The following is a 27761-nucleotide window of genomic DNA, read 5'->3' as shown; positions in this document are numbered from 1 at the left end:
TTTGGGGCTGGCGACGGTGTTGGCGACAGAGGCAGCGACGCTGCTGGAGAGCAAGTCGACGGTGGCGTAGGTGGCGGCGACGGTGGCGGAGCATTTGACGGAGGCAGTGGCGAAGGAGCTGCCAGACTACGGCTCTCTGTGAGTGGTGAAGCAATGAAGACGACGGCGAAGGGTGGGAGATGATCGGCGAAGAACCACTGGGAGAGTCCAGGTGAGAGCTGAGGTGCTGGCGAAGTATAGTGGGGTGTGTCAGTAAAACGGAGGATATACTTCGTACTGGAAATTTTGAGAGGACATTTTGAGGTTAACATGAGTAAAACGAGTCTGAGAATATACTCCAGCCGAGAATGTGCTCAACGTGAGTAAAAAGGTGAGGGATGTTGCTTAAGACAAAGAATGTTCTCCGATGACGAATGAATGAAACTAGAGGAGCTTCTCACAATCGGAAAACATTGAAACGAGCTCTTTGGCATTCTTTGAGCTGAGCAAGTTCTGTTCAGGTTAAGTTTTACATACTTTTTGACAGTAATGGCAGAATTCATGCTGCTTCGAAGGCAATGAAAGATATATGTAGCCCAACAAAATTCTGAACAGAGACACTGTAGAAGTTTATATGGGTTTCACAATAAGAACATTACTTGCCTGGTGAACTTCCCTCCAGAAAATAACGAAAGAAGAGGGGACGACCTTTCAAAAGAAGTTAAAATTAAAACATTCTTGCTGGTTTTTAGTAGACCTAAGTTTTTAGACTAACGTACGAGAAAGCTTCGGTGTAGGCCTACACCAAACAACGGTGTCACTGACACTTCCAGATGTTCACCATGGTAACCAAAATTATCTCGTGTTAGAGAACTCTGACAGAGTTCCGGCTTGGAGTAGATAAAAAGCCATGTAATCTTAAGATTTCGTTCGCATAATGTTCGCCTAACTTCTATAACTGAAAAGTTTTCTGCATGTTGTAAATTCGGTAACATCTCAAGAAAATGCATTTCCGTAAGCTGTACGTAATTGTCTTAATAATTTGTTGCCGCACATAAAATAAACAAAATGAAACGTAGTGCAACTCTGCCTGAACACACTGATGCCGGTTCCAGACATGTCGCCCGTTTGAGCGAGCTGAATGAAACGTGACACTGCGCGTGCTTTCTGTGCCGGACACGGCAGACCACACACACAGAGAACTCAGCGGGGAGCAGAGGTAGTGAGATAAAGGAACCCTCTCGTCACAGATTATGGCTTCGAATGTTTTGCTCGTTAAGAGCTTTCTCAGAGAATGTCCTTTTGCTCCGAGAATCTTCTCCAGAGAACGTCGTCTTGTTTATTCATACGACCCAGCGTGTTTACCTTCTGTTGGATGTCAGTACAAAGTCGAAAACCGGAGATGCAAGAGGGGAGGGGGTCACAGAGCTCCAGCGGCAGTGGTGCAGCTTAGGTACCGCCCTCCTAGTTCAGGCAGCGCACCATTTCGTGTCTCTTCTGTAGTTCACGTATCGCCATTTACAGTCGGTCATTTCTAAATTCCGCCAATCCACTTCATTACTGGACTCGCATGATACCTTCAGTAATGGCTCCAGCACTACAAACCAAAGCCGCCTATAGCACACTGACCCTGCCTCTGTACCCTAATTGATGACGATTGCCTTCCGTGGTAGCGGCCTGCCTCGCTCGTCGACACTCCACGTCCCTGTGGCGAGTATTGATTGCGTCTTCTGTGGATTCGCCACTCTGTGTGCCAACGCACGTTCCCCCAAAATGAATATGGCAGTCAGTATTGGAGTATTACTGCTGTGTAGTACATAGGCAAATTGTCCAGAAGTTTCCGGGCTTTCTTTGCCCTTTGTTTTAGTGGAGATTGTATGTTCACCTCAAATGGTTCAAATGGCTCTGAGCACTATGGGTCTTAACATCTGAGGTCATCTGTACCCTAGAACTTAGAGCTACTTAAACCTAACTAACCTAAGGACATCACACACATCCATGCCCGAGGCAGGATTAGAACCTGCGACCGTAGCAGCTGCGCGGTTCCAGACTGAAGGGCCTAGAACCGCTCGGCCACATCGGTCGTATGTTCACGTCCTTCCTCCACTTAAATACTTTCTTTGGTTGCCTTATGAAATGAACGGTTCCATTGCGTTAAAAACAGCCCTCTCCCGAAATTCTTTGCCAAAAAAATCGCAGTATAATGTTTATTCAGATCATTGTCAGTGTGCATCTACTTCCTGGAGCATAAACTTTATCACGGCACGTATTCTGAGTTCCAGCTTGTCAGAGCAATAGGTGTGCCGCTGTAACTCCAAGCAGAACCGCGTGCTGCTGTACGTCACGTGCAAATGATTTGCGAGCCTTAGCACCATGGCACCACATGCCTTATGGGAGGGACAGCTTTCCGGTCAAACTGGGGACCCTGACATAACACGGAACTCATTATGATGCAGCTTCATGCTGTAATTGACAACGTCGTTGTCAAGTAACAGTGATAACCAAGGAGCATACTACAAGGAGTACAGGGAGTAATGATTGTTCTGCGTTGTATCAGGCAGTATGGAAACTTTCCATCGTTGATGGGCTATAGGGAATGCAGTCGTAGATTAATCAGGAAAAAAATTGTCTCATACCCGATCCTGAGGGCTCCATTCTCATCATAAGATGTACCTGACAGATGAATCGAATCGATGTACGGATCACTGACCTTAGGACAAAGTTTTACGGCCAACAATTTCTGTATGATAATTTCCACTGCCAAACGAGAGACCCGCACCAACCACTCACGAAACGAGACCGAGCGAATGCTTCAGAGCCAAGTAAACAAACATTTGTATGCAATACTGAAGCGTCATTTTGTCAAGTTTTACGTCAGCAGACATGTACTTCTGCACGTCAAGCATACAAGTGTGAGATGGTGAGCTGCGCACTGCCGGATGTAAGCGGAAACATAAAAATGCCACAACTGATAAGGGTATAATGAGTAAAGCGAAACGCGTATTGTGAAATAAAAACACATGTTTGGTATTTGCAAAGACGGTTTTGAAATGGTTTAAGTCATCGTATCGCGCTGTCCTTAGCCGTTGGATTAGCTGAAAGGGACTGAATAAGTGGACCTGCTTGACGGTACACTCACGATTGTCCATAGAGATCTTCTTCCTGTGGGAGTTCTGCTTTCAGCTGTCATACAGTCTTTACGGAAAATTATCGCAGATGTCACGTCACCTGAAGCAGATAGGAAACTCCCTGGCAGGTCAGAGCCGTGTGTCGGATCCCCGACGTTTCAAGTGACTGCACTCTCCACTGCAGAGTGAGGATTCGCCCAGGAAGCAACTCCCGACGCCTCTGGTCACTGCAGTGCCCATCCTTCCGGGAGCGCTGGTCCCGCCAGCCGTGCAGGGGAGCTTCTGTGACGGCTGGAGGGCAGCGGCTGAGGTACTGGCGGAAGTAAGGCTGTGACGGCGGCTCTCGGTTCCTGCCTGCCCAGCTCGATGTCTATTTTTTTAAGGACGTCATATTCGCCATTGACTTTAAAAATTGTTTTACAATTGCAGTTTCGACCTTATGAGCCATTTTCAAGTGGTAATGAGGACGATTTTGCTTCAGCTCATGACAGACATGTGTACATGTCAGCATCTAAAATCATTTATAACAAATTCGAACAAGTCATTCATATCCTTAACATAAATATCACATGTTCACTCTCTTGCAGTGCATACGAAATTCTTCTTTAAAGAAAAGAGGTATTCTGCGGCAAGCGCTGCAGTTCTGCTGTTTGATGTGTCTGAAACCAGTTAAAACGATATAGCAGCACAGAACGGAGTGGATGATCTGCAAGAAATAGTTACAATCGGTATCTCACTCAAGTATTCTGAAATCTAAAGTTGAAATCTCGATGCGCTAAAATGCTAAAAAGACCAATGGGTTTGCGATTGTTTGCTGTGTTTCTATGCATCCTTTAAAGTATGAAAAAATTCCAGGTTTGTGTCCCAGTCTCGAACACAGTACAGATATGCCAGGAAGTTTCTAATCCACTGCTGAGTCGAAATCCGTTCTGAATACTTGTACGTTCTTGCATAAACTATACATGCTAGGTTTTCAACTTTTAACCTGGCAGCTTGTGTGCTACAGGCGGCCGCTGTTGAGTGAACGCCTGCTGCGCTATCAGCCGTGGAGCCTCTCCTCTGACGACGACTTCAGTGCGCTGTGCAAGGAGCGGCAGCCAGAGGCGTCGCAAATGTTCAGCCTCGCTGATGAACTGTACGCCTTCTATCGTGTCTACTGGTACAATGCAGTTGACTACATCGATTCATTCTACGAAGATGATTTCAAGATTGTAGGTAAGTTTAATACTGCGACCCGGCCACTTCACGGTTATGCGCTGACAACTGCTCAGTTGTTCGAGGAATGAGATTCAAATACCCTTCTGAATGTGTAGTTTTAGATCTTGCGTGATTTTGCATGCCACGCAAGATAATCTCTGGTGCTCTTTCCAAAGTCAGTGTTTAGATTCCTCGGCAACTCTCCGTCTGGATCTATGACAGGCTAACTGCTTCATTTCGATGTATTATTGACTTCTTCATTATGGAAGGACTAAAAGAAGACTACGTACACAAAATTTTGGAGTGTTTAGAGAAGATTAAAAAGAACAAAGTTTATGTGACACAAATGTCATAGGTGTACACCCACCTGCTCGAGGCCCGTGAAGGTTTCGACGCCAGCGATGTACAGAGGCTGTGTGATGTTTTGGAGACGTTACTCAAGTGCCAGCTGGCTGCTAATGATTGTGCAACACACTCGAAACAAGTGGGCGTCTCACAAATAATGTTTGCAGCCTTAGCCTAACAGGCAATCACCTCACCTAGGGTGTCTGCCAGAGTCTGGTACACTGAACAACTCGTCTCCCTCCCATAGGAGGCACGCAACACCTCTAAAACAGTGCCCATCCCACAGCAGTTTGAACGCCGTCTCTGAACGTCAGTGCAGATAAGACCTTCATACGTGTGCGACACGTGCCTCATATAAAAAAGTGTTCCTTTTTATCTTCTATAAACACTCTAAAATTCTGTACATGTAGTTTTTTTCAGACCTAGTCTAAGGCTTTTTAAAAATGGAGAATGGTCTCTGCAACATAACGGCTACAGACAAGCTAATTTTCTGTCAATACTGTAACATGTGTAGTGTTCTACATTTCTCATCTATGATCCTAGCACGATACTGTTCGTATTTACTAATTTTCTTTGACGAACAATATTTCGATTTGTAACTGAACAGTTAATTGTATGAGGTACACTGTTAATATTATCCTTAGAAGTGTTAATACTATGAACTGTAGTAGGACTGAGGAAACACTGTATTTTCAGCTATCGCACCTGTCTGCTAAACAACTCTATCTGTTCGAAGGACTATATTTTTTTAATATATTATTTTATTCTCGTTGCTGGACTTTATCTCTTACTCGATCATCTATCCATCGTGCACCAGATATGAAACGAGTTGTAATCGTTTAATTCTCTCTTTGTACCTGCCTGATAGCTTCTTGTTCGGTAGGCAGTAACTCCATTTAAATGAGACGAAAGTAGGACAGTGGGCTTGTGCTCTCTCAGCGGAAAAATTATTTATGCCTGCCGTTGTCACTCTTGACCGCTTCAGGCAATCGAACTTGCAGGGTTTTCATTGGTAGTAAGCCGACTAATTAAGAAACTAAGGTGGTCGAAAAGGGTTGCAACAGATAAGGAAGTAAGTTATCATAAGAATATCCGTATATTAGAACCAGGAACTGTAATACTGAGAAGAAAGGCCTTTCACAAATTTCGGCTGTCGCCGATAATTTACTGCAGACACTGGCACATAAAAGGAAATATGCATTGTTAGCAAGTTACCAAACAAGCAGACTCTTACCCCATCTGTTGCCAGACTGAGCTGCACTCTGCAGCATGTCTATAATCATGACTGAAACTGTTATGGACACCGAGAACAAACGTGTGAGCTGTAGTTGATGTTTCAGTTCCTCACGAGTGGCGACAAGATATTAAAGAATGAGCAGCGACAAGACCTTACAGAGTTGTGGACCACTAGCCGTTTGTCTGGAAGCTAATTAAGCCCGACATTGAACATATCTTCAGCGGCCGACCGGTGTGGCCGTACGGTTCTAGGCGCTTCAGTCTGGAACCGCGTGACCTCTACGGTCGCAGTTTCGAATCCTGCCTGGGGCATGGATGTGTGTGTTGTTGTCCTTAGTTAGGTTCAAGTAGTTCTAACTTCTAGGGGACTGATGACCTCAGATGTTAAGCCCCATCGTGCTCGGAGCCATTTTATCTTCAGGGGAAAGTGGTCGTGATAATCCAGAGAGATCGGAGAGGTCGTGGCAGTTCGGTCGAGATGTGGAGGGGGGAGGGGGGGGGTTGAAGAAACTGGTGCGAATCTCTTCTGAGCACGTGGCGATGTTCGAAATGGTTTGCACCATCCAGCAGGCTGCTACAACGGCCCTGTCTGAAAGAGTTGCCCTCGCCTCTATTAAAACCGTGGCGCTTCTCTGCCGGCTTCTTTACGCATCACTGTCCAGCAGAACTAGATGCTTGCCCACAACAGACCAATGTATCAACAACTGAGCCCTGATCTGTTGTCGCTGCCATTGTGTAAAATCACCTAAATCGCAAATCCAAGCCTACAGGTGTCACAAATACTTCCAGTGTGACGACTATCTGACCCAGTATCGCAGAACCACCTGGCCTATCCCAATTACAAACAAGACCAGTCCAACTTGCAAATTTTTATTTTTTGTTCATTCAATGATTTGTTTCGGACCGAGACCCATTTTCAAATCACCATAACATAGTCGAAAATGGCATTTCCGAATATGTCAAAAACGTGCAATGAACATTTACAGTGCATACAGGTAACTCATCGAATGAACAAAACCTTGGAACGGTTTTTCGTCCACTGATTACCAGAAGTTGCTGACCCAAACTACTGCAGCATACTGGAAGTTCGTAAAACCACCCATGTTAACTGTGCCCAAATGTACAATCCTAGCACAATTGCATCATCGACACAGCCTCAACTCGAATGATCTAATAAGTATAAAGTAAACGCATTATTCACAACACTAAACTTACATTCCGCATCCCAACAACTACATGCATTGCATCCTCACCATCAAAGATATTGAGTTCAGATCCACAGTTTTCTACACCGTCAGTCGAGCTCAACGTCACCATCCCAACAGTTTTTTGTGTCGCGTCCCTAACATGAAAGACATCCAGTTTGGAACCACTGTTTTCCACAACATTCACTCTCTTTCAACGTCCACATATCGTCCAACAGATGACGATAACAGCCACAGTCAGCTTCCATTTTAACATCCAAGTCACTTATTCCAAAAAGCAATCCAACTTTATCTTCAGCCACACCAAAACATCAGCTTAAAACCTATACGTAACCTTGTTTCACCACATAAAACATCAAGACAAAGCAGCAGCATAGCATTCCATCCATATGTCTGTTCCGTCAGCTCCAACGAGATCATCATCACTCACATGTTATCTCAATGCTACAACTATACTTTAATGAAAATTGTTACAGTTTCGTAACACAGTCCCAGTCACTCTACACTCTACAAAGCACAGATAATTGCTACAACACACAATCAGATGGTACTGCCAATGGGTGCTTGTGAGATATCCTGATACCAGCACCTCATTCTGCAGATCAGAAACCCTGGGATTGGTGATACACACGAACAAAAACACTGCCACATTTTCCATAAACTGAACAATCTATTGAAAAAGGATTCATTCTCCTCTCATCCATAACAACCACACGTTACCAAACAACCTCAACAAGCCAGACTCAGTGCTTCATATCTTAAAGATATACTCACTGTATCTAATGACCGCTCGACAATTCGGTACATACAATGTCACACAAATACGACCACCACATCTCTTGGTACAGTTTAAAATACATGTCTATAACGCCACAAAACGAATTAAATATAGTATTTACAACGCAAGACTATAAAGCCACACATTTTGTGAGCGTGTGTGTTGGTGTTATTCTGTCATTCTGTGCAACAGATTAATCTGAGATGTACCCTTTACCCTTTGGCCCCTGCAAGATGCAATTTCCACCCCCACACTACTACAGAAGTCAGACAGACACTCCTAACGTTCTAAAGAGAAATGCCTGAAAAACTTTCAGCAATAAATACCTTCTGGAGTCGTCCACTGTAAGGAAATGACACAAAAATTCACAAAATTTCTTACGTAACTAGTGGGATACTTGGGTACTGGAGTAGTGCTAGTTAGTGTAAGAAAAACATGAAAGTAACGAAAATTATTATTTATTTTGCAAAAATTCTGAGAAATCACAATAGCACTTTTAGTTATGAATTGAACACGTTATTTGTGGGTTCTTTTCAGAATGTGAAGTTACCTCTTAAGGATAGGATTCGCTAATGAAATTTCTATACAGAGTTTAAGATTGTTATTGACTTGGCAGAATGGCTGAGAGCCGCACTTACTCAACTTGAATAATTATCGGTTAGAATGTTGCTAGAAGAGAATATCTCATTCTGGAAACATCCCCCAGGCTGTGGCTAAGCCATGTCTCCGCAATATCCTTTCTTTCAGGAGTGCTAGTTCTGCAAGGTTCGCAGGAGAGCTTCTGTAAAGTTTGGAAGGTAGGAGACGAGGTACTGGCAGAAGTAAAGCTGTGAGTACCGGGCGTGAGTCGTGCTTCGGTAGCTCAGTTGGTAGAGCACTTGCCCGCGAAAGGCAAAGGTCCCGAGTTCGAGTCTCGGTCGGGCACACAGTTTTAATTTGCCAGGAAGTTTCATATCAGCGCACACTCCGCTGCAGAGTGAAAATCTCATTCTGGTTGCTAGGTTAGTTGGTTGGTTGGTTTTGGGGGAAGGAGACCAGACAGTGTGGTCATCGGTCTCATCGGATTAGGGAAGGATGGGGAAGGAAGTCGGCTGTGCCCTTTCAGAGGAACCATCCCGGCATTTGCCTGGAGTGATTTAGGGAAATCACGGAAAACCTAAATCAGGATGGCCGGACGCGGGATTGAACCGTCGTCCTCCCGAATGCGAGTCCAGTGTCTTACCACTGCGCCACCTCGCTCAGTGTTGCTAGGTACAGTCGAGGCTCTCACGTGTGATATGCAGTGAAAGGTACTGTTGTGGAGGAAATGTGGGGTTCGAAGAGATGTAGCTGTGATGACTGCTGTCTGCGCCGCTCGCTGCCGACAAATAAGATAACTCTTGTTCTATATGGATTGAATTCGCCAATCAAACTCTCCCTACGCCTTGATGAAGTCAAGGACTCCTATTCGCCCCTAGTCTATTGGTGTGGTACACCGGTCAGATAACCAGTCCACCGCGATGCCACTCAAAAATTCGCTCGCAGGCGTTTAACTATTACTCAGTCCGTTCAAACCGCATAATAAATGTGGCGGCCAACACAGTGAACAACGCTTAATCGCAAGGACTCAATATACAGTTGCACTTAGATTGGCTCTCGACAGAGGTGCTCTCCCAGTGAAGTACTGAGGAGAGACTTGTTCCTCGCTCTCTCGAGTACATGTACGAGCGCGCACGCTCTCGTTACGTGTTCTCGCTCCAAGAGCGACAACAGAACGGCCCCTCTGCACACCAGACGTGAAGGGGTATATCTTTCGATCTCTTCCATTACTCCTTCAGCTCAAGGCGTCAGAAATATCGTCTACCAATCAGCATTGCTCTTCTAAAACGGGAGAATGACGTTTTGTTTAAGGTGACCAATCCGGAAATCTGTAGTATCGGTGTTTGCTGTCTCCCTGTGAAAATCTCTGAAACTGCGTGCTATGTTTGTAAAGAATGTGTAGGCTGGCCGCTCCCACACAATGTAGCGGAATTTGCTTTTAAGCCGAACACAGGGTCGTCCTTTCACTCGGGCTAACGCTGTCTGCTCTACAGGCGCTCACTGACCGACGTAGATAGCTTGGGACCGGCCTCCTGGGGTGCAGTTGCCTCTCTCGAGCTAAAAGCTCCTGTGACCGTCGTGTCTGGAATGTATGTGTGTACGCCAGCCTCGAGTATTTCAACCACGGTGCGCACTTGCGATTTATTAGTTATTTGCGTATCGTTTACATGAATTCATACAATACTGACTTTATCTTATCGAGTTTGGGCTCGAATGAAGCGTCTTGATGTGCAGAATATGATTGTGAGGGCGGAATATATAAGCATTTAAGGAGACCACGACGTCTTAAAATTCCAGGAAATTCTTATGTGAGGCTGGTCATCACTCCATTACTTTCGACCTTCTTAAAAAAAAAAAACTCTTATTTCCTACTAGCTCTAGTCAAGTTGAGTGATATCATACTGTATGAAAGTTTATATCCCACAGCTCACCTATGATTTAAGGGTAGTGTCTTTGTATACTAATCAAAACGTCATGGAACCCAGGTTCGAACCTCGCTACTGCTTAAATTTAGAATAAAAATCATCAGTAATGATGGATGGGCGGATAGAGCTTCAAGGCACTTCTTTCCCCTGCTCCTAAAACCCTGAAGAGTCAGCAGTGCTCAAAGGCATGAGAATGCAGAAGGTAATGGGAACCACTGGTGTCTGTCCACAGGACATGTGGCCTATAATTGAAAAGTGATATGATGTCTCCTCCACTGGCTAAATATTCCGCACTAGTCGCACATTCGGATCTCTGGGAGTATACTGGCAAGAGCCAGGTGTCCCAATGAATTATGTTTACTGTATAGCTCCTTGTCTGGCACACCATCCTTCTTTTGTCACTGTAAATCTTACTCAACAGCATATCTCCATCTGCCTCGATAACTTCACCTCTCGGTGTAGCCTCTGCTACATCAAAATCACTTATGTTAAAAACCCAAGGAATTATTACAATAAATACCACCAATCATTTCTCTCTCCCTAACTTCCACCATGGCACACATAAACATGACTGTGTAGTGTTACTCTCTTCAAAGGTAAGCTGGTTCGAATCCAGGTCATGGAAGAAATTTACATTGCTGGTATTTCCCCAGTAATGGGAGGGGAATTGAAGCATAAAGTTTCTCATCACCAGACCTCGTGTTCTACATTACATTACCTCTCCTCAGTGTATCATGATACACTGATGCCTGTGACACTGTTGAAGGTGACACATGTGGTGTCGACGATAATCGCCTGCAGCAAATCGTCAGTCGACCACCGCAGAGATGCTGTACACCTAAGCAGCATCGCCACCGCCTATGAGAAAGAAGTAGTAAGCCACTCCTCCTGTAGCTTCGAGGCGCCACACACGACAAGTATTTCCAGCTCTGCCAGTGCCTGGTACGAGTTCTGCCAGAGTCCAGCCTGAGTTCTGTTCTGTCTACGAGGGTATCAACAGTTCCATGACGACTGCAGAGAAGCGACGAATTTCTGCCTTCAGGGTGCAGTGTCGGCGTAACGTCACTCAGTCAAGCCTAGGCCAAGCATGCACGTACAGAGAGTCGAGGGCCAACAACAGACACATATTTCGCACAATTGTAGCAAACGTTCAGTGCTCATCATCTGCAGACTTGCACTGTAATGCCGCTCAGTGTTTTCAGCAGCTCCTGTGTCTTTGGACCCCAATTAATACCACACGTGCTCACGAAGCCACAGCCACGAGGAGCTAAACATACGTGTGTTGCTTTCCAAACAATAATGCGTTCTGATCATTGACTGTTTCATTTATCTACTTGTAAATTTATTAAAAGCATGACACAACAACATGTGTGTCAGATGTGGATGTTAAGCTCTTAACGCATCCATTACAAACAGATAACTCCGAGTCACAGTTCTCTCACAATGCAAGGACAGTGCCCAATTACGTGGAGGAAGATAAGCGCTTGCAGTAAGGCGGTGGACCTGCTGCTCCATTCCTCTCTGCTGACATGAGCAGAGGACTCTCACTTTCTCATATCATGGAATAATCACGCATCCCCAGCTTACAACAAACTCAAATTAAGAAGACAGGAAACTCGACAATATGGGGATTCCATCATTCAGCCATCCTCTGTACTTGGGTAAAACCCACTGAACGAGGCGATGCTGTGGTACGCTGTTGGCTCCAAACTTTATTTTCGACCATATTTAGTTTCTCTTCGATGTCCCTACGCAGCTTAAGGTGAATGACACGACGGTTCCTATGGATGGACGCAGCTGTCCTGCTTCCCCGTTCTTCCCAATTCTGGGTTATGCTCTAATAGCTGTTAACCAACAGGACGTTAACCCCTGACCTTGTTTCTTCCTTAGTCTTTCCAAAAGCCTTAGTGGCCCCAGTGTTACTTTCGCCAATATAGCTTGGATCTCAGCACTCTCAAAAATTTACCATTTCTTACAGTCTTAGAACACCTTGCTCTCTGTATCATATTTGCCGTCTCAGACGCAACCTCTACCAGCTGATTATATTGCCCTCTCTTCCAAAGTTCCTCAGACTTTGTCACAAATTGTAGACGTTCCATAAACGTGGGGAACAAAAGCAATTTTTCTCGCCTATCCTCTGGATACCTAGGCTTCTGGTGCGCCTATACCAACATGTCATACCCATCCTCCACTTGCCCGCCCCTTCTGTATCCTATTCGAGCGGAACTTCAGCTGGCTGGTTCTTCCTGTTCCAGAATAGTATGTAGACACTTACTCCTCCAACCAGCTATAATCCTAGCGTATATGCCTCTTCAATATGTAGATGATCCCGCTTCCAGCCTCCTGACCACTGTAATCCATCCCTCACACCTCCCTCTACCCACATCAACTTGTCAATCATACTTCCCAGCCCACTCCAACACCTTGAATACATACACCCTTTCTGGCCGGCACCTGCATCATACTGTATTACCCTCGTAGTAGTTATTGGGAACTGACTGATAGTGACTTGCCAGAAGCACGAGCCTTATCTTCACCATAGTACCATCATCAGATTCAATGTACATGTGTTTATGTAGAGACGCTATGGCTTTTATTTTTTTGAAACCAATCATTTTATTCATTCTCCCATAAAAGCTATACTGGCCTAACTTCGATAGGCTGAAGAGCAGCAAAGTGTCCGAAGCTTGCGCACCACACGATAAGGTGATGGGAGTGGAATGAATAACAAAGAAAATGGAGTGTTTACGACAAAGTCGTCCATTCGGCCTTTCACAGAATGTGCCTGTGTATAAGAATCTTTCAGAACTTATTCGGCTTACTGGGTATACATTTGCGCTCAACACGCAATGAACTATATACAATGGATGATGTGTAGCATATCAGTATCATTCTCCTTTGATTTGTACTCAGAACAGGAATAGTGCTCGAGGAAAACGACTATCAGGACTTCTCAGAATGCAGTAGGTAAAGCCATCATCAAGCTAAGGCCTGGTTTGGTCACCACAGTGCTGTCCTACTGCAGGTTGTGGTCACTCGCCGTCTTTCTACTTTTGAACTAACTTACCCAGTTAATAATTGTGGGACACAGTTAATTATTGGGTCTCCGAACCATTCTACAGTTCCATCATTTTCGTTTTCCATAAATCAGTGTCAGAGGTGAAAGAAGACATAAGTGACAGAAGGAATCTCGGGATCAATGCCTGAATCCCAAATCTCTGGAGTTGTAATCCCACAGCCGGCCCCGGTGGTCGAGTGGTTCTAGGCGCTTCAGTCCGCAACCGCGCGACTGCTACGGTCGCAGGTTCAAATCCTGCCTCGGGCATGGACGTGTGTGATGTCCTTAGGTTAGTTAGGTTTATGTAGTTCTAAGTTCTAGGGGACTGATGACCTCAGATGTTAAGTCCCATAGTGCTCAGAGCCGTTTGAATCATTTTTTTGTTTTTGTTTTTTGTAATCCCACATTCATCCACTCAGCAGCAGAGGCATATATGTCCCAATTGCATTTATTGCTGCCTTGTTATTATTACACAAGGTACGAGTGAGACGAATTAATTACATCTTTCTGCGTGTTTTTGAATTTATGCAAACAGAATATTAATAGTAAATCGTTCATTGTGGTAAAGGTACTTCCAAAATCGTCAGCTACTGTATTTTGTTGTGCCTTTTCTCGACATTCTCGTGCTAACGAAACAAACTGGTGACGAATCTGCTCCATCACTTTTTTTTACACTGCATGATGGGGTCACTAACTTCACGGAGGAAAGTGAAATATCAGAAAGACGAGAATTCAGCCTGCATCCTATTTCTTTGTACAGGACGCCTATGAAGTTATGTCAAAAGAGTATATTCTATATGGACGTAGTTAGATATAAAAAAAAACGTATCCAACGGATCAGTGTATGGACGATCACACCTTCCTCAGATATCTATGTGTCTCGCTGTCCCCCTTGCTTTATTGCGGATCGTTCTAGTAAATCTGCTTAGAAAGACTTCCTCAACACTTGTGTCAATTTTCCATTAATCTTTCAACGTTGAGCCACATGAGGCTTTATTATTCTTCATATTCAGTTATTTGCGTGGTAAGATCAAAAGTTTGTCATGACGATTTCAAAAGGTTGTTGAGGTGGTAATGTTGGGATTTCGTGGTAACCATTTTAATGTGGCTTTAAATGCTGCAGAACCAAATACAATCCGAGAATAAGTTGTTCATTAAGAAACCCACACATCTGAATAACAAAACGAGGCTCAACCTCCTTCCTTCTACAACCACACAAGATCCGTGACCGCCTTGTCATAGAGCTGAGATACTGAAAACTTCTGTTGTACAGAGAAATGGAAGTTCCCATTCATGTAAGCTTCAAAAGAATGTGGTCCTAACAGGTATTCTGATCACACAATATCCCATATAAGGTGAGGTAGGTTCCTTTCCAACTCTTGGTAATATGGGTACTTTCCTTAGACAAGAAAACAATATTTTTCCTGAGCAAATAGTGGTATATGGCACATTTATACGTAAACAACACTCTTGAGCGAGACATGGGACAAGTCGCCACAACGAAGTACGGTAGGTTACAAATCGTTGCTCCACACTACTGTCAGATAATTCAGTAACAAACATGGGCCTAAATCCTTTCGTATTCGTATTTTTTCAGTGTGGTCGTGCATTGTTGAAGAAGATGCTTGAAGTGCAACTGCTCTTTTGCAAATTGTTTTTATTGGAGACTGCTCATCTGATTAAGAGAGGGTGACACACGTTTTCTCTCACTTTTTATTTCTTCCAATACGTGGTCTGTCTTTGAGACAGCCTGAAAATGTAGGACATTTATCTCAATCAGGCATGGCTACTTTACGAGGTGGACTCAGGCAAATGGTCTCATCATGCGTTACATAGTTTTTCCTATCTGCGGATGTTCATGCACCCACGAATCCTCCACTAATCTCTCCTTTACAAGATAACTGTTGGTCCATGGATTCGGAACTCAAAGACTGCAGTGCTGAAACAGAAATATAATTCTGATAACATTGTTTTTTTCCATCTCCAATGCAGGAATATGAATAAAACCTATTTACTTCCTCATTTTTACTATGCCAAGAGCGATACAGGGACTTCTTGGACACCCTGAAGATGAAACAGACGTGCATAGTAACATGATATCTGTCTTTGTTAATACTCTTAATTTGTGATGACATGCCGCCTTACATAGTTCTGGGTCACTGAACCTGGATAATGTGGGTAAACAACGCCCACGCTCGTGATCCAGAGAAGACTTTGGAATCAGCTGCCTGCAGTGTACGGCCACCACCTACTTGCTGTCGTTTACTTGCAGACGAGGAGTGGCAGCTGGAGGACAGAAGCCACGCTACGCTCTCCGTGGACACTGACTGCGTGCAGCTGTTGGTGAACGCCCTGGACCACCCCACGTGTCCGCTGGAAGACCTGCCACTGGAAGCCGTGAAGCAGCGCGAGCAGTGCCGCGAGCAGCTGTGGGACGACGTGGTGCAGAGGTCGCCCCACATACCTGTCACCAGCTACCTGGCCTACACGCAGAGGATAAACGTCAACCTCTGTCTGCTCGCCTGGATGGCGGTCAACTCGTACGGCATTTGTCAGGACGTCCCGTTTAGTATGATAAAGTCCGTGCACGATGCTCGCTGCTATTTCGATAGTCCCGACGATCAATCATGTCTGCAGTCGAACGCTACAGACGCCATCTGCTCTGTTTCCAGAGCTATTCTGTTGCTAAAGTGTCGCGACTTTTCCTCCATCAGGACTTTCCATAATTGTACGTTCACTAGTGCCGCATTTGCATTATTGAATAGTAGTAGCAGAGTACTGTATCAAAAGCTAACAGAAGAAACACTGAACTACAAAAACAGTTTAAACAACGCCACCTTGAAATACAAGGATTTCAAAATAGACAGCTTGAAGCCTTTAGAAATCTCATTTATATTGGTAAATATCATTTTCCGTTTTTCGACTGCCGGAGTATACATGTACCTTCCCCAGTTACGTAACTTGCCTGGAAAGATATTCTTGTCCTTTCAGATCACGTGCATAACCCAGATCCTGTGTTCTGAGGTCGTGTATCGTATGGCAGGCGTCCCTGACTTACCTACAGCAGTGCTGATAGACAGCGCCCTCACACTTCTCAGCTGTATCTGGCTGAACTCATTCTGCTACCAGATGTATGCTTGTGTTCGCCATCTCAGGCTTCCTGACCAGCTACTACCTGCTGAAGTAAGCCAGTTATTCCGTCGTGAGGTGCTGTGTGTGTTTATACCGTGGAGTATAGTATGTGTGGCAGCTGTTGCTGTGGAAAAGACGAGTAAATATTACCTGATCTACAGTCGTATAGTAGTCCTTGCAGGGATTTCAGTGTCTGTGGCATTCAATTTGATTTGTCTCGGACTGATTGGATACATGTACCTACGTACTCGGTGCTCCATGCGGCAACTCAAAATTGTTGATAACAAGAAATTTGCCTCAAAGAAGCAATGTCTTTTTATGTCAGTTAAGGCCATTATATTAAGTGGAACAGGAATTATTATTAGAATTGGGTTCCACCAGGCTCAGGGAATAGCGCAGTTAGTGTACTATACGCATCTAGTTACGATGGTGCAAGGACCAGTGCTCTTCGTCTGTTTCGTTTGCAATGGAACGACGCTCCCCATACTGAAGAACAGGATACTTCTTTGGTGGAACCCAACCGACATCCCTGCAGGTCTAGAACTGTGTTCGGCAGCCGAGAGGAATCTGGCCAGGAGAAACAATGAACAGTCTCCCTTCTCAGAATCCTCGCTGTAGCCTCCTTCAGTATTTTTCGCAAATAACTGTCTCCACACTACACTGCATAAAGCCCAGCAATAAAAATGGACTCTACCTGGTATGACAATATTAAATATCATTAAATCTGATATCGTACAGCCAGTACTTCTCTTTCCTAACGTCTCCTTCATTTACAACTGTGTGCTTATTTGTGAGTGGTAGTCTCTGTCTACCTATTCTAATGCACTGAGACTACTTAATAAAATTGTTGGGAAATGCTTTGTGTATACAATAGGCTGCGTCAATCACACGGCCTGTTATATACAAGGAAAACGCAGCACGTTGCCGCAGGAATTCCCGTTCGTCAGTGTCATATACCGTGGCGATGGTGCATTTCTGGACACATGTTCGTATGACGTCTTTTCTCCGTTTTCCGTCGAGGATCTGTCTTTGCAGTTTGTCGATTTTATTAATGTATAATGTATGATATTAGTATATATCATATTATGTCTGAAACAAGGAAATTTTCCATATGTGTTTGAAAGATGTACTTCTACACGATTTGTAATTCAAGTACCATGACAAGAGACATTCAGATACTTATAAAATGAAAAGAGAGGGGCCAATGACTGAAGTGGTGTGTGCATCAAAGTGTAAATGGGTTTGTTGAGCTTATTAGTGGTTCGATTACATAGAGTGGCTCAAAAAGGTATAGTAATAAAGTAACACATGACTTGTTGTGTGAAATGTGGCTTGAAGTGAACGCAAAGTGTCGAATGGCAGAGTTATATGAGATTAGCATTATTGGGTTTGTGAGACAAGATGGTGATTTGTTAAGCTAGAGGTTTGTAAGGGTACTATGGCAGATGTTAAAAGTTAATGTTCCATGTGCCACTCTTGAGCAAGGAAGAACATTACTTAAAGGCGTATTTACAGAAACAGTACTGTGGCAGGATAAACTTGTGCCAGTACTGTTTGTCCTGGAAAACATGTGCCATAGTGGCTTCACTAGAAGCACACAGTACACCGAAATTGTTGTGATTCGTAATCAATAGACGATCTCCCATTTGTTCAAATAAAACCTGAGTGAGCAAAGTAAAGGAGTGTCTGTGTGCATTTAGTATCCAGCCCAACTGAAAATCCTGTGATAAGTAGTACTACGTGGAGTGATTTTCGTGAATTTTGCATTTACCAGGCACCCGCAGTGTTAACCGCGATTTCCGTGCTGGACGCAGTGGAACCAGAGGCCGCAGCGCCACGAGGGAGGCAGGTGCCGGGTGCAGCCCGCCTGGCCACAGGGGGGCGCCGGCAGATCAACACATTCTGTAAAACCGTTTGACGAAGATTTGCAGGCCGTGCGCCTCGATTCTGTCAGCGCAGCGCCAAGCCAACCCTGGCCCGCTTTGCGTGACGTCACGAGAGTGCGCCGCGGCCTTCTCTTTAGGTGGTGGTGGCCAGAGCCGACACGCGGCGCACTGGGGGCGCTTAGCGGCCCACCCAGACAAGCGTCCTGCACCACCGGGACACGCGTAAAGTCAGTCCGACACAGTGGTCGCCAGCCGAGCCTCGACCCGCTGGAAAGTATCGAACCTCATCGCTCGAAAGCCAGTAGTTAACGGCCCTCATGCTACCTACTTACCCCCAGGCAAGATCCCGAGTTCCGACCGCAGTACTGGGAACATTCACAGCCAAGTCCAGGATATTACTTTCGACTGGCTGTACGAAATACACAGTTCAAACTCAACAGGAAGACGGTCACTCAAAAAACACTACTCCCAAATTTGGATATCAAACTGAGATTATCGCTATCCAATTACCCCAGCCAACTCAGTCATTTGAGTCGGAGCACCACTGCCACTTAGCTAACGTCACCGAGTTTTCCCGGAGCTCCAATTCGCCGTAAACGCCAACACTAATTACTATGCAACATTCGCAGATAACGACAGGAAAGTTCTTAAGCGGTAATGGATGCTCGCAAACGAGAAGCCGTTTTGAACCTCGAGAACACTGTGCGCCGCGACACGAACTCCGCTCCAGAGCGCCCGCGACCCGCCACGTTGGCTACACGGGCGCCGACGGCCAGCTTTCGATTCCCCGAGCTCCGAGCCTCTCCACGAAATCCTTCTACACGTGGGCCTTTCAGCCAATTAGGAGCAGCAGAGGACTGCAAGCCCCATCACTGGCCACTCCCTGCTGCTGCTTACAGCCGCTGCTGTCACGTTCTGGTCTTCGAAAAGGCGAACCAGCGAGCAGATATGGGTGGTCAGGGAATCACCTGTTACAACCCTTTAACTCGCTGGGTATCAAGCATTAACTTCTGCAACCGATATACCTACTAAGGGGTTTCCTCTGATATATCTGGAGACAAGCATTCTCGCAGCCGAAACTGCTTGAACTGTTGTTACATATACGTAGTTGTTCGACAGCACACGTGTTACTCAGACGACGTCCCCTGCAAAGTTCATCATGCGTAACTCGCGCCACTGTCGCCAAATGCAGCATTATCAGAGCGATTCTGACTTGGGATCAGCAGTCTGCACAACCGCCACACTTTGAGACAGGGATGACCAACTCGCATCTGCCGAGGCTAAAGGCACAGAACTCAACGCTGACTGCAAGCGTTCTCAAGCAGGGCGTCCTGTTTCCGATATGCAAAAACAGTTTTCAGCGCACCAGACTAAAGTAGAGAACTCTGTCTCCAGCAGATCTCCAGAAACGCAACGCTACGCGAACTAGCCGAAAACAAGAAACCCGAAGTAAACAGGCAAAGCCGCCAAAAACACGATACTCCAATTACAAAAAGTTTACACTCACCCAAATACATCTCACGAAGAACTAGGTTTACAACTGGTTGGATGCAGATGGAATTAAAGCACATCTAACACAACTTATGGCACTTTAGCAAACCCTACAATAAACTATAAACAAAGAAGGTGGCAAAGAAACCGCCAAATCGTTGTAACCTGCACTAAAACAGTTGCCTGGGCCACCAAGTCATTCCCAAAAAAATCCGAAAAAATTTGCCAACATCACAACACACCCATCAGATATCGAAACCCGAGAGAACAGTTTCTTACCGATCTGAAGCAACAGCAACAGAAATCACACCGCACGCCAATCACTAAGCAAAACAGAAACCAAACAGACTCACGCTCGCCTTTGTGAAAACCAATTTTGACCGTGATACAACAAACGAAAAACCTGAAGGGGACCTAAAGGTACCGGGAAACTAAATCAAAATTCCCCGCTATTCCTTCCAATCATCTATAGTTGCAAATAACCAACTAACAAGCTACTTGTTCACCATTTCAGAATGCACTGCGTACCTCACAAGGTTGGACTATTTAAACACTACCTCCTCAATATCAGAAACGTCCATATTGCAACACTTTCCAATAAGACACGAAAAGCTGTGATATAAATTGAAATGTGAAGAACGGGGTCGAGCACATCGAATATTTAATTGCAAAATAGATCCGAAACAAGAAGCACCAAAATGCAGGAGCTGCAACACTGATAACGTTAATAGTGATGAGAGTTGCAAAGAAAGACCAAAACAGCCTATCTCAGCAAACAAAACTGAAAACATTAAGCGCATTGATCAAACTATCACGGTCTTCGTCCAAGAATGTCAAGAAAACAATCAAACGGAAAACATACTCTGAGTCTTCATTACAGCCCTTCCCAACATGATATTTGAAAGAAGGGAAATAATAACAGCAGTTTCTGAAAAGCTACGTTCTTTGGCGAACACGGATCCACGTCTATATCGCCATATTGATAGACAAGGAGGCCTATGCCCAACCTAGCCAGAGACACCAGGAAACAAGAATTAACCTTCACATTCAAGCCTAAGAAAGATATTGCCAGTATCTGCATTGTCAACACACTGCGTTTCTGCTCTAAAAACAAACTCCCTAAAGGCATAGTAAGAGAAAAAGCTGTTGGTATTATAGTCGCAGCACATACCTCGTGAGCAGGTAGAGAAATCAATCTAGATAACTGTATCTGTCACCGACCTGATTAACCCAAACCAGACCCTCGTAGAATCTGAGATAGATGCTTCAGAGTCTTTCATATAAAACACCACAACGATGTATCCTGCCGCGGTACTGCCAACTGATCTCGTGAATTATATACTCTCATTTTGCCCAGCTAAAGGAACAGGAGACTCAGTACTAGATCTGTGATATTTGCTGAAAAATTGAACAAGAAAGATATTAAACTTGTTGTAGCCATTTTGAATCACGCAAGACTCAGAAATGATCGCCGCCTTTTATCAATCACCAATCACTATGGCACTTCTATCTTAGAACATATACTACGTATAACATAGCTACCCAGATTCTGAAGCTACACTGAATTTGGCGACTGCATAGCTAACGAATACCTCACATTTATTATGCTGTGAACCACAAAAACTAGGAAAAAACTTAAAAATCATAAACTCACGAAATCGGATAGTCGAAAAATTCAGATTGATACGTTTTAACACAAAACCTAACGAATCAACTATTCAAACCACTCCTTAAGACTCCTGACGTACATAAGAAACAAAATTAAACAGTAAAGAAATTCTATAGACCATACGGCACTAACTTAATGCATATGCTACGATTGGCTTGAACGTTTTCAATAATCTAATAAGAAGAGAAACGCACCAAATGATGCGCGAGGTAGTCACAAGAATTAGGTCCCACAATAGCAGTAGTTTTTTGGAAAAAAGTTCCAACAGTCATAGCACACCATTTGCGAACAGCCATCCTTAATAGCAGATGAGAATGTCATTCATTACTGACGACCTCAAAAAAGTTCCTCAAAGTGCTAGAAAAACATTCACGGTCATCCACGGTATCCAAAATTCGATGAAACCGACGAAGAAATAATACTCGAAAATCCGAATGCAACCGCTTAACATCCACTACTTTATAAGATTGACGAATATGAAATGGAAAGAAAGCAGCTCAGAGACTGGAGGCACTGGAAGATAACAAAATAAATCACTCCTTTCAGAAGACACCTGCCTCAAACACATCAAACGTTTCTTCATCGCGGCCATGAAACTGAAAATAGTCTCTCTAAAATAGAAGCAAGCTAAAATCAAGATGATTTCCCAACCCGAAAGACCAAAAATCAACACCAAATCACAGGTTACCGTGCTCTCAGTGACAGGGAAAGCTTTCGAGACAGACTAAAAATATTCAAGGAATAGAGCAACATGATCGCACAAGAACAAGCCGCATTCAGCGGCAACCACAGCACAGGTGACCCGGTCCCAGGACTGAGCAGCAGAGCGACGCAGGCTGAACGCAACACGGCAGGCGCAACGCCAGCACGCTTTCTCGTGGGCGGCGAACGCACCTTCCATTGGTTGTGGCATGCTGGGCTGCTCTTTGAAAAGTTACTTTTGAACTTCGCATGCCAAAGTGTGCAGCTTACTAAAAACGTTGCTCGAAACAGGTAAGTACAAGCGCTGCTTGGTGATCACCATTCGACAAGTATTAAGCCAGAAGTAGAGACGCCACGTAACACTGTCACGTCTCCACTGCTACACACCAACAACACGGCTGACATCGCTAAAGGTCGAGGATCGAAAGAAGAGGCCTGTACACAGACGACACTGCGTACTGTTGTCACGGCCCGACATGCGGCAGAATTAACGAGCAGGTCAGCCCCTTCACAAACAAGCAGGAATCATCGCTAAGCAAGTCGAGTAGATTAAAATACAGTGGATCCACGAAATCTATTCTTCATCACCATCCTGTGATCTTCAACTACCCCCACTTTAAATAAATATGTATTCCTCACGTCATCTTCAGAGGTACTCTGACTGTTATAAACAATGAAAAAATACGCCAACTGGAAAATAAGATGTTATAACACAGAGAGATGTTGTTGCGCCCCTCAGTGTGAAGACTGGTTTTAAAAATAGCGCTCCATTCTACTGTATAACTTGCAGGCCTCTTCATCTCCAAGTACATACTGCAGCCCACATCCAGCCCAATCTCCATACTGTTTTCACCACCCAGTCTTTGTCTACGATTTTTAACCTCCACACTTCCCTTCAGGTTTAAATTGGTTATCTGTCAACGTCTCGGAATGTGTCCTACCAACCGACCCTCCATTTGGTCAGGTTGCGCCTCGCATGTTCCCACGTTTCTTGGTAATCCAAACTTATCTTCCCTGAGGTCAGCGTCTACCAGTTTTTTCATTCTTCTGTAATGAATTTGTGTTAATATTTTACAACGACGAGTTATTAAACCGATAGTTCAGTAATTTTTCACACCTACCAGCAACTGCTTTCTTTGGAACTGATAACATTACATTCTTCTTAAGGTCTGTGGGTACTTCGCCTGTCTCATACGCCGGGCACAACAGGTGGGAGAGCTCCGCCATGGCCGACTCTCCCGAGGCTGCCTGTAATCCTGCCAGAAGACTGTTTACTCCCCAGGCCTCGTTTCGACTTAGGTAATTCAGAACACTGTCAAATTTGATCTCGCACAGTTACATCTCCCACCTCATTTACATCCATGACCACTTCCCTATCTGTAATATTACCTTCAGTAAGATATATATCTGACATAACTACATTAGCAAAAAACAAAACCTATGTAATGTCATGACAGCAGAAATTCTAAATATGATGTAGCTATGCTATTGACTATACAAAGACGTAGACCACTACACCATTCAGAAGGACTCCAGTTTCTTCTATATAACATGGCACTTACCTCTGACTTACACGGTTATGTTACAGATCCCTTCGTATCATACTAGAGATTAGTTCCTAAACATTAGTCTTAAAGACTACTAGTACAATGTAACAGGACACAAAATGCCATAACGATCGACAAACAATCGCAGGTGATGCTTTTTTAAAGGAAGGTTTTAACCCACTCATAAGACGAATGCCAGGACTCAGTAGTAAGAATAGCATCGTCCTCCAAACCGCCAGGATTACACGCTGTGTCCAAACCAAATAAGAGCCTCAGATTAAAGATGAACAGCGTCACTACATCATTAAGCGCATATCCGTTCAAAGAGTAACACGTTTGCTAGGGCACATTGCTGCTTGTACAAAACTTAAATATTTTCATTTTCACCTCTCCCCTGTCAACAGTGACTGTAATTGGGATCAGCTACTCAGAAACAGACATTCTTTAACAAAGTCAGTCTGAAGTAGTCGACGAATGATCTTGACATTAATGACATGTTATTAAGACCTGACTTATCAGGTGCTGTAGAGAAGTGATCTTATGTATTTCTAAAACATTAAAACTTAATTACGAAACCTTTTAATTTTCTTGATCGCAAAAACACATTGCTTTACCATTCATTATACGCTTTGGTTGCCAATCAACTATTGTTAGCTTGTAAAAGAAACAATAAACAGGGAATTTCCTTAGATTTAACCAAATTTGACAAAGTTACATAGTATTGCGTGATGATATGCCAATCATGGTAAATATAATGTGGCTATGAATTCTGTAGGCATGTACGCCATCATCTAATAGAATATCTTGAAACTGTGTAAGTAATTGGAAAGTACCTATCGGGTGAATGTGAATAGTAAACTGTTTTCAGATATTAAAGGAATAAGCAAATAGAAATAATGAAAACATACCATGCTGACTAATGAACCACATTTTCCATAGACTATTGGTTACACCAATAAAGTTACAGAGTGCAACTCTCAACATATAGTAACAATCGAAACACATTCTTTCGTTAAGAATAAAGGCGCTAGCCCAACTTAAGAAGCGAAAGTAATTTAAGGAAGAGACACTCTCTCTAGTTACTTATATCGAAAATGAGTATGAGCAGAAATTAGTAAGTGTAGCTGCCTTTTTGGCCATATCAGCTGTTCTCGACACTGCTTGGTGAGAAGCACTTTAGAAATTCACGATTGTGTCGCAAATTTAAGGACTTACTTAACAACATGCTAAACAATAGAACATTTCATATCCATTCTTACAATGACAGATGCAGGGTACTTAAACCAAATGATAGTTTACTTCAAATGTCTGTTCTGAGTCCACTACCACTTTGGTCTGTACATGCACAGCTTACCAAAAGTCTTCAAAAAAATTGATTTATGCTGATGACATTTGCTTGGTGGCTCAGAGCCTCAACGTTTATGATGCTGAAACCTCTTTATCCACTGATATGGAAGTCTTAGATGTATACATCAAGAAATAGTGGCTCCACCTAAATCCACAGGAAATAATTGTATCTACATTACATCTATGCAGAAGACAGTCAGAGTGCACTCCAGAAGACAGATTCAGAGACCAAGTCTCGTTGTACTGCATTACACCATAATACATAGGAACAGCGCTAGATAGAACTCTTGACTTACAAGTAGCACCTAAAGTCAAAACGAGAAACAACAGTCTTAAAAATTTGGTGGTATCTTATGGGGAGCTAATGCTCGTGTTTTGAGATCCATACCTTTAACCCTATCATAGGTGCTCTGTTGCTGAAGATTACTGTTCGACCAGGCTCAATAGTGCTCATACTAAGAAGATAGATGTCAAACTGAATCAGGTATTATGGGATGTATTCAGAGTACAATCGCTCTAACACTTCCTGTTCTCAGCATCATCCCACCCCCAGCTCTAAGAAACCAGCTCACCTAAAGGTCTAGAAGAACATTCTGAAGAATCCTCAGCTGGCCAGTCATCGAGATGCTCCACAGGCAGAACATCAACACTTGAAATCAAGGAAATCCTCATCATGCACAGCAGAAAACCTCGTTGTGTCATCTTTGATTGTCAACCATTTACGGAAAATTCAGTGGAATCCGTCATCAATAGTCAACAAGCATCTAGTCAAGGACCCATTCATGCAGACAGGATTCGATCTCCCCAGACATCAGTAGAGGATCTTGAAATGGATTAGCAGTGGAGAAGGCTGATGTGTTTATCTTAAGTATGGGGTAAGTGTTCTTTTTACAGACAATTCAATGTCGCTTTCTAAATATTCCAGTTTCAATGGTCTCAGTATTATCACAACAGAAACAGGGTCACATGTTGCAACACGCTTGAGGCAGCTGCATGCCCTGCCCGCTGCTGTGACGTCACATGATGATCAAATCTAATGCTAATTCCAGAGATCTCTTTATCCTCAAACGTGCTGATTCGGTTATATGCATGCTTACTTATCAAGATATATAATTACCCAGGGGCTGTCTTCTGGATCCTGAGGTGTATGTCATAATTTCATCAAATAATTACATATGATTTATCAGTTGTGCTTCTCCCATGGTCTTGGTCTCTGTATCCTGAAGTGAACTGGACTGTGGATACTGAAATAGTACTTACCGACGAGAGTCGTTGCACAGTGTTATTTTCACTAAGTCTTCACTGCTTAGAAAGTGTGTTAACTGCCCTGTCGTCGTGCTATATAATTTTTGCATGTTATTGCATTAAGTCTTGGGATTTCGAGGTCATCTATACTGCAGAGAGATATATAAACCATACAGCTCTATGATATTATCAGTTCATTTCAGAATGCTACTATTTACCAGTACATACATGTTAGCTTATGGTTCAAAACATGTAAATGTAGGATTAGCATGAGATCGTGAGTGTGAAGTTATAGTAGAAACTGAGGATGTCCGTCGTAATGTAAAACACAATTTACAGATACGAGTTAGGGCGAGCAATGTTTGCCGACGAAGCAAACTGAGAGGTTGATGACAACAGACTACGATCCTTTTCAACTTCCTCTTCACATGAACATCTGTAACAATAAGGCAACCATCATCGACCTGTACAAAAGCGTCGTGAAGTTGTATTGGTTATGCAGTGCACTACGGATTGCTACAGACAAATACGGTGGCAAGTATATGTGAAAGCGTTACTAAACGATGGTGTATGTTATGTAAGTGAATGTTGCATACAAGATGATTTAGAACAATATGTAAACATATGTATGCTTGCAGCACCAAGGGCTGCTACTATAATCCTATAAATATTGAAACTGTAGAGCCTGGTTTAGAGACAGAAAACGGAGATACGTCTTTGCTCCTGTTGGATTGAACACAATGGAAGCAGAGTTTATAGCATAAAAAAACCAAATTATTTAAAGAATAATGTAGGGGTATAAGATAGAATGAATAATAATAAATGTGTCAACAATTGTTTTTTTTATTTTGTGCATGTATAAAAAGTTAATAAACAAAGTTATTTAAAATGTGTATTTGTCTTTCAATGAAAGAGCACCAGTGCAAAACAAATATTATGCCAGAAATTTACAGATATGATAAATACGTCATACTATTCTGCAAACCCTCAATCATACATACTGTAAATATATTCACTCATTCAGTGAATAGAGCCAGTATGGTACAGTGTCAAAAAATTTCGACGATATAAACACACATTTAAACAGTTTAAGAAGGGTTCAAGTTACTTGCAAATACCCACATACTTAAAACAGAGATATGAGGAACTGAAGACGGTATTGACTTTGTAAGTGCAGTGAGAGGCACCCACATGCCTTGCTCATGCTGTGGCATCAAGCAGTCAGGCCTGCAAGATGAGTGGTCTGCCAAGCGAGTGGATTCATTCTTATTTATCGAGTAACATCAACTCTAGTACTCACACTTAAGTTTCA

The 27761-nt window shown here is 43.6% G+C and overlaps 1 protein-coding gene across 1 annotated transcript in view; it reads left to right on the top strand.

Annotated features, from left to right (window-relative positions):
- LOC126212643 (uncharacterized) overlaps nt 1-17198 on the top strand; it is a 34009-nt gene extending 16811 nt beyond the window's left edge. The window contains exons 3-4 of the mRNA XM_049940069.1: nt 4114-4322; nt 15703-17198. Coding sequence (XP_049796026.1) covers nt 4114-4322; nt 15703-17180 — 1687 coding nt within the window. The 3' untranslated portion in view covers nt 17181-17198. The remainder of the gene's footprint in view (nt 1-4113; nt 4323-15702) is intronic.
- Nucleotides 17199-27761: the final 10563 nt, after the last annotated feature.

This window comes from Schistocerca nitens, chromosome 11, assembly GCF_023898315.1.
Source record: "Schistocerca nitens isolate TAMUIC-IGC-003100 chromosome 11, iqSchNite1.1, whole genome shotgun sequence".
Taxonomy (NCBI): Eukaryota; Metazoa; Arthropoda; class Insecta; order Orthoptera; family Acrididae; genus Schistocerca; species Schistocerca nitens.
This window is presented reverse-complemented; position numbering and strand designations above follow the sequence as displayed.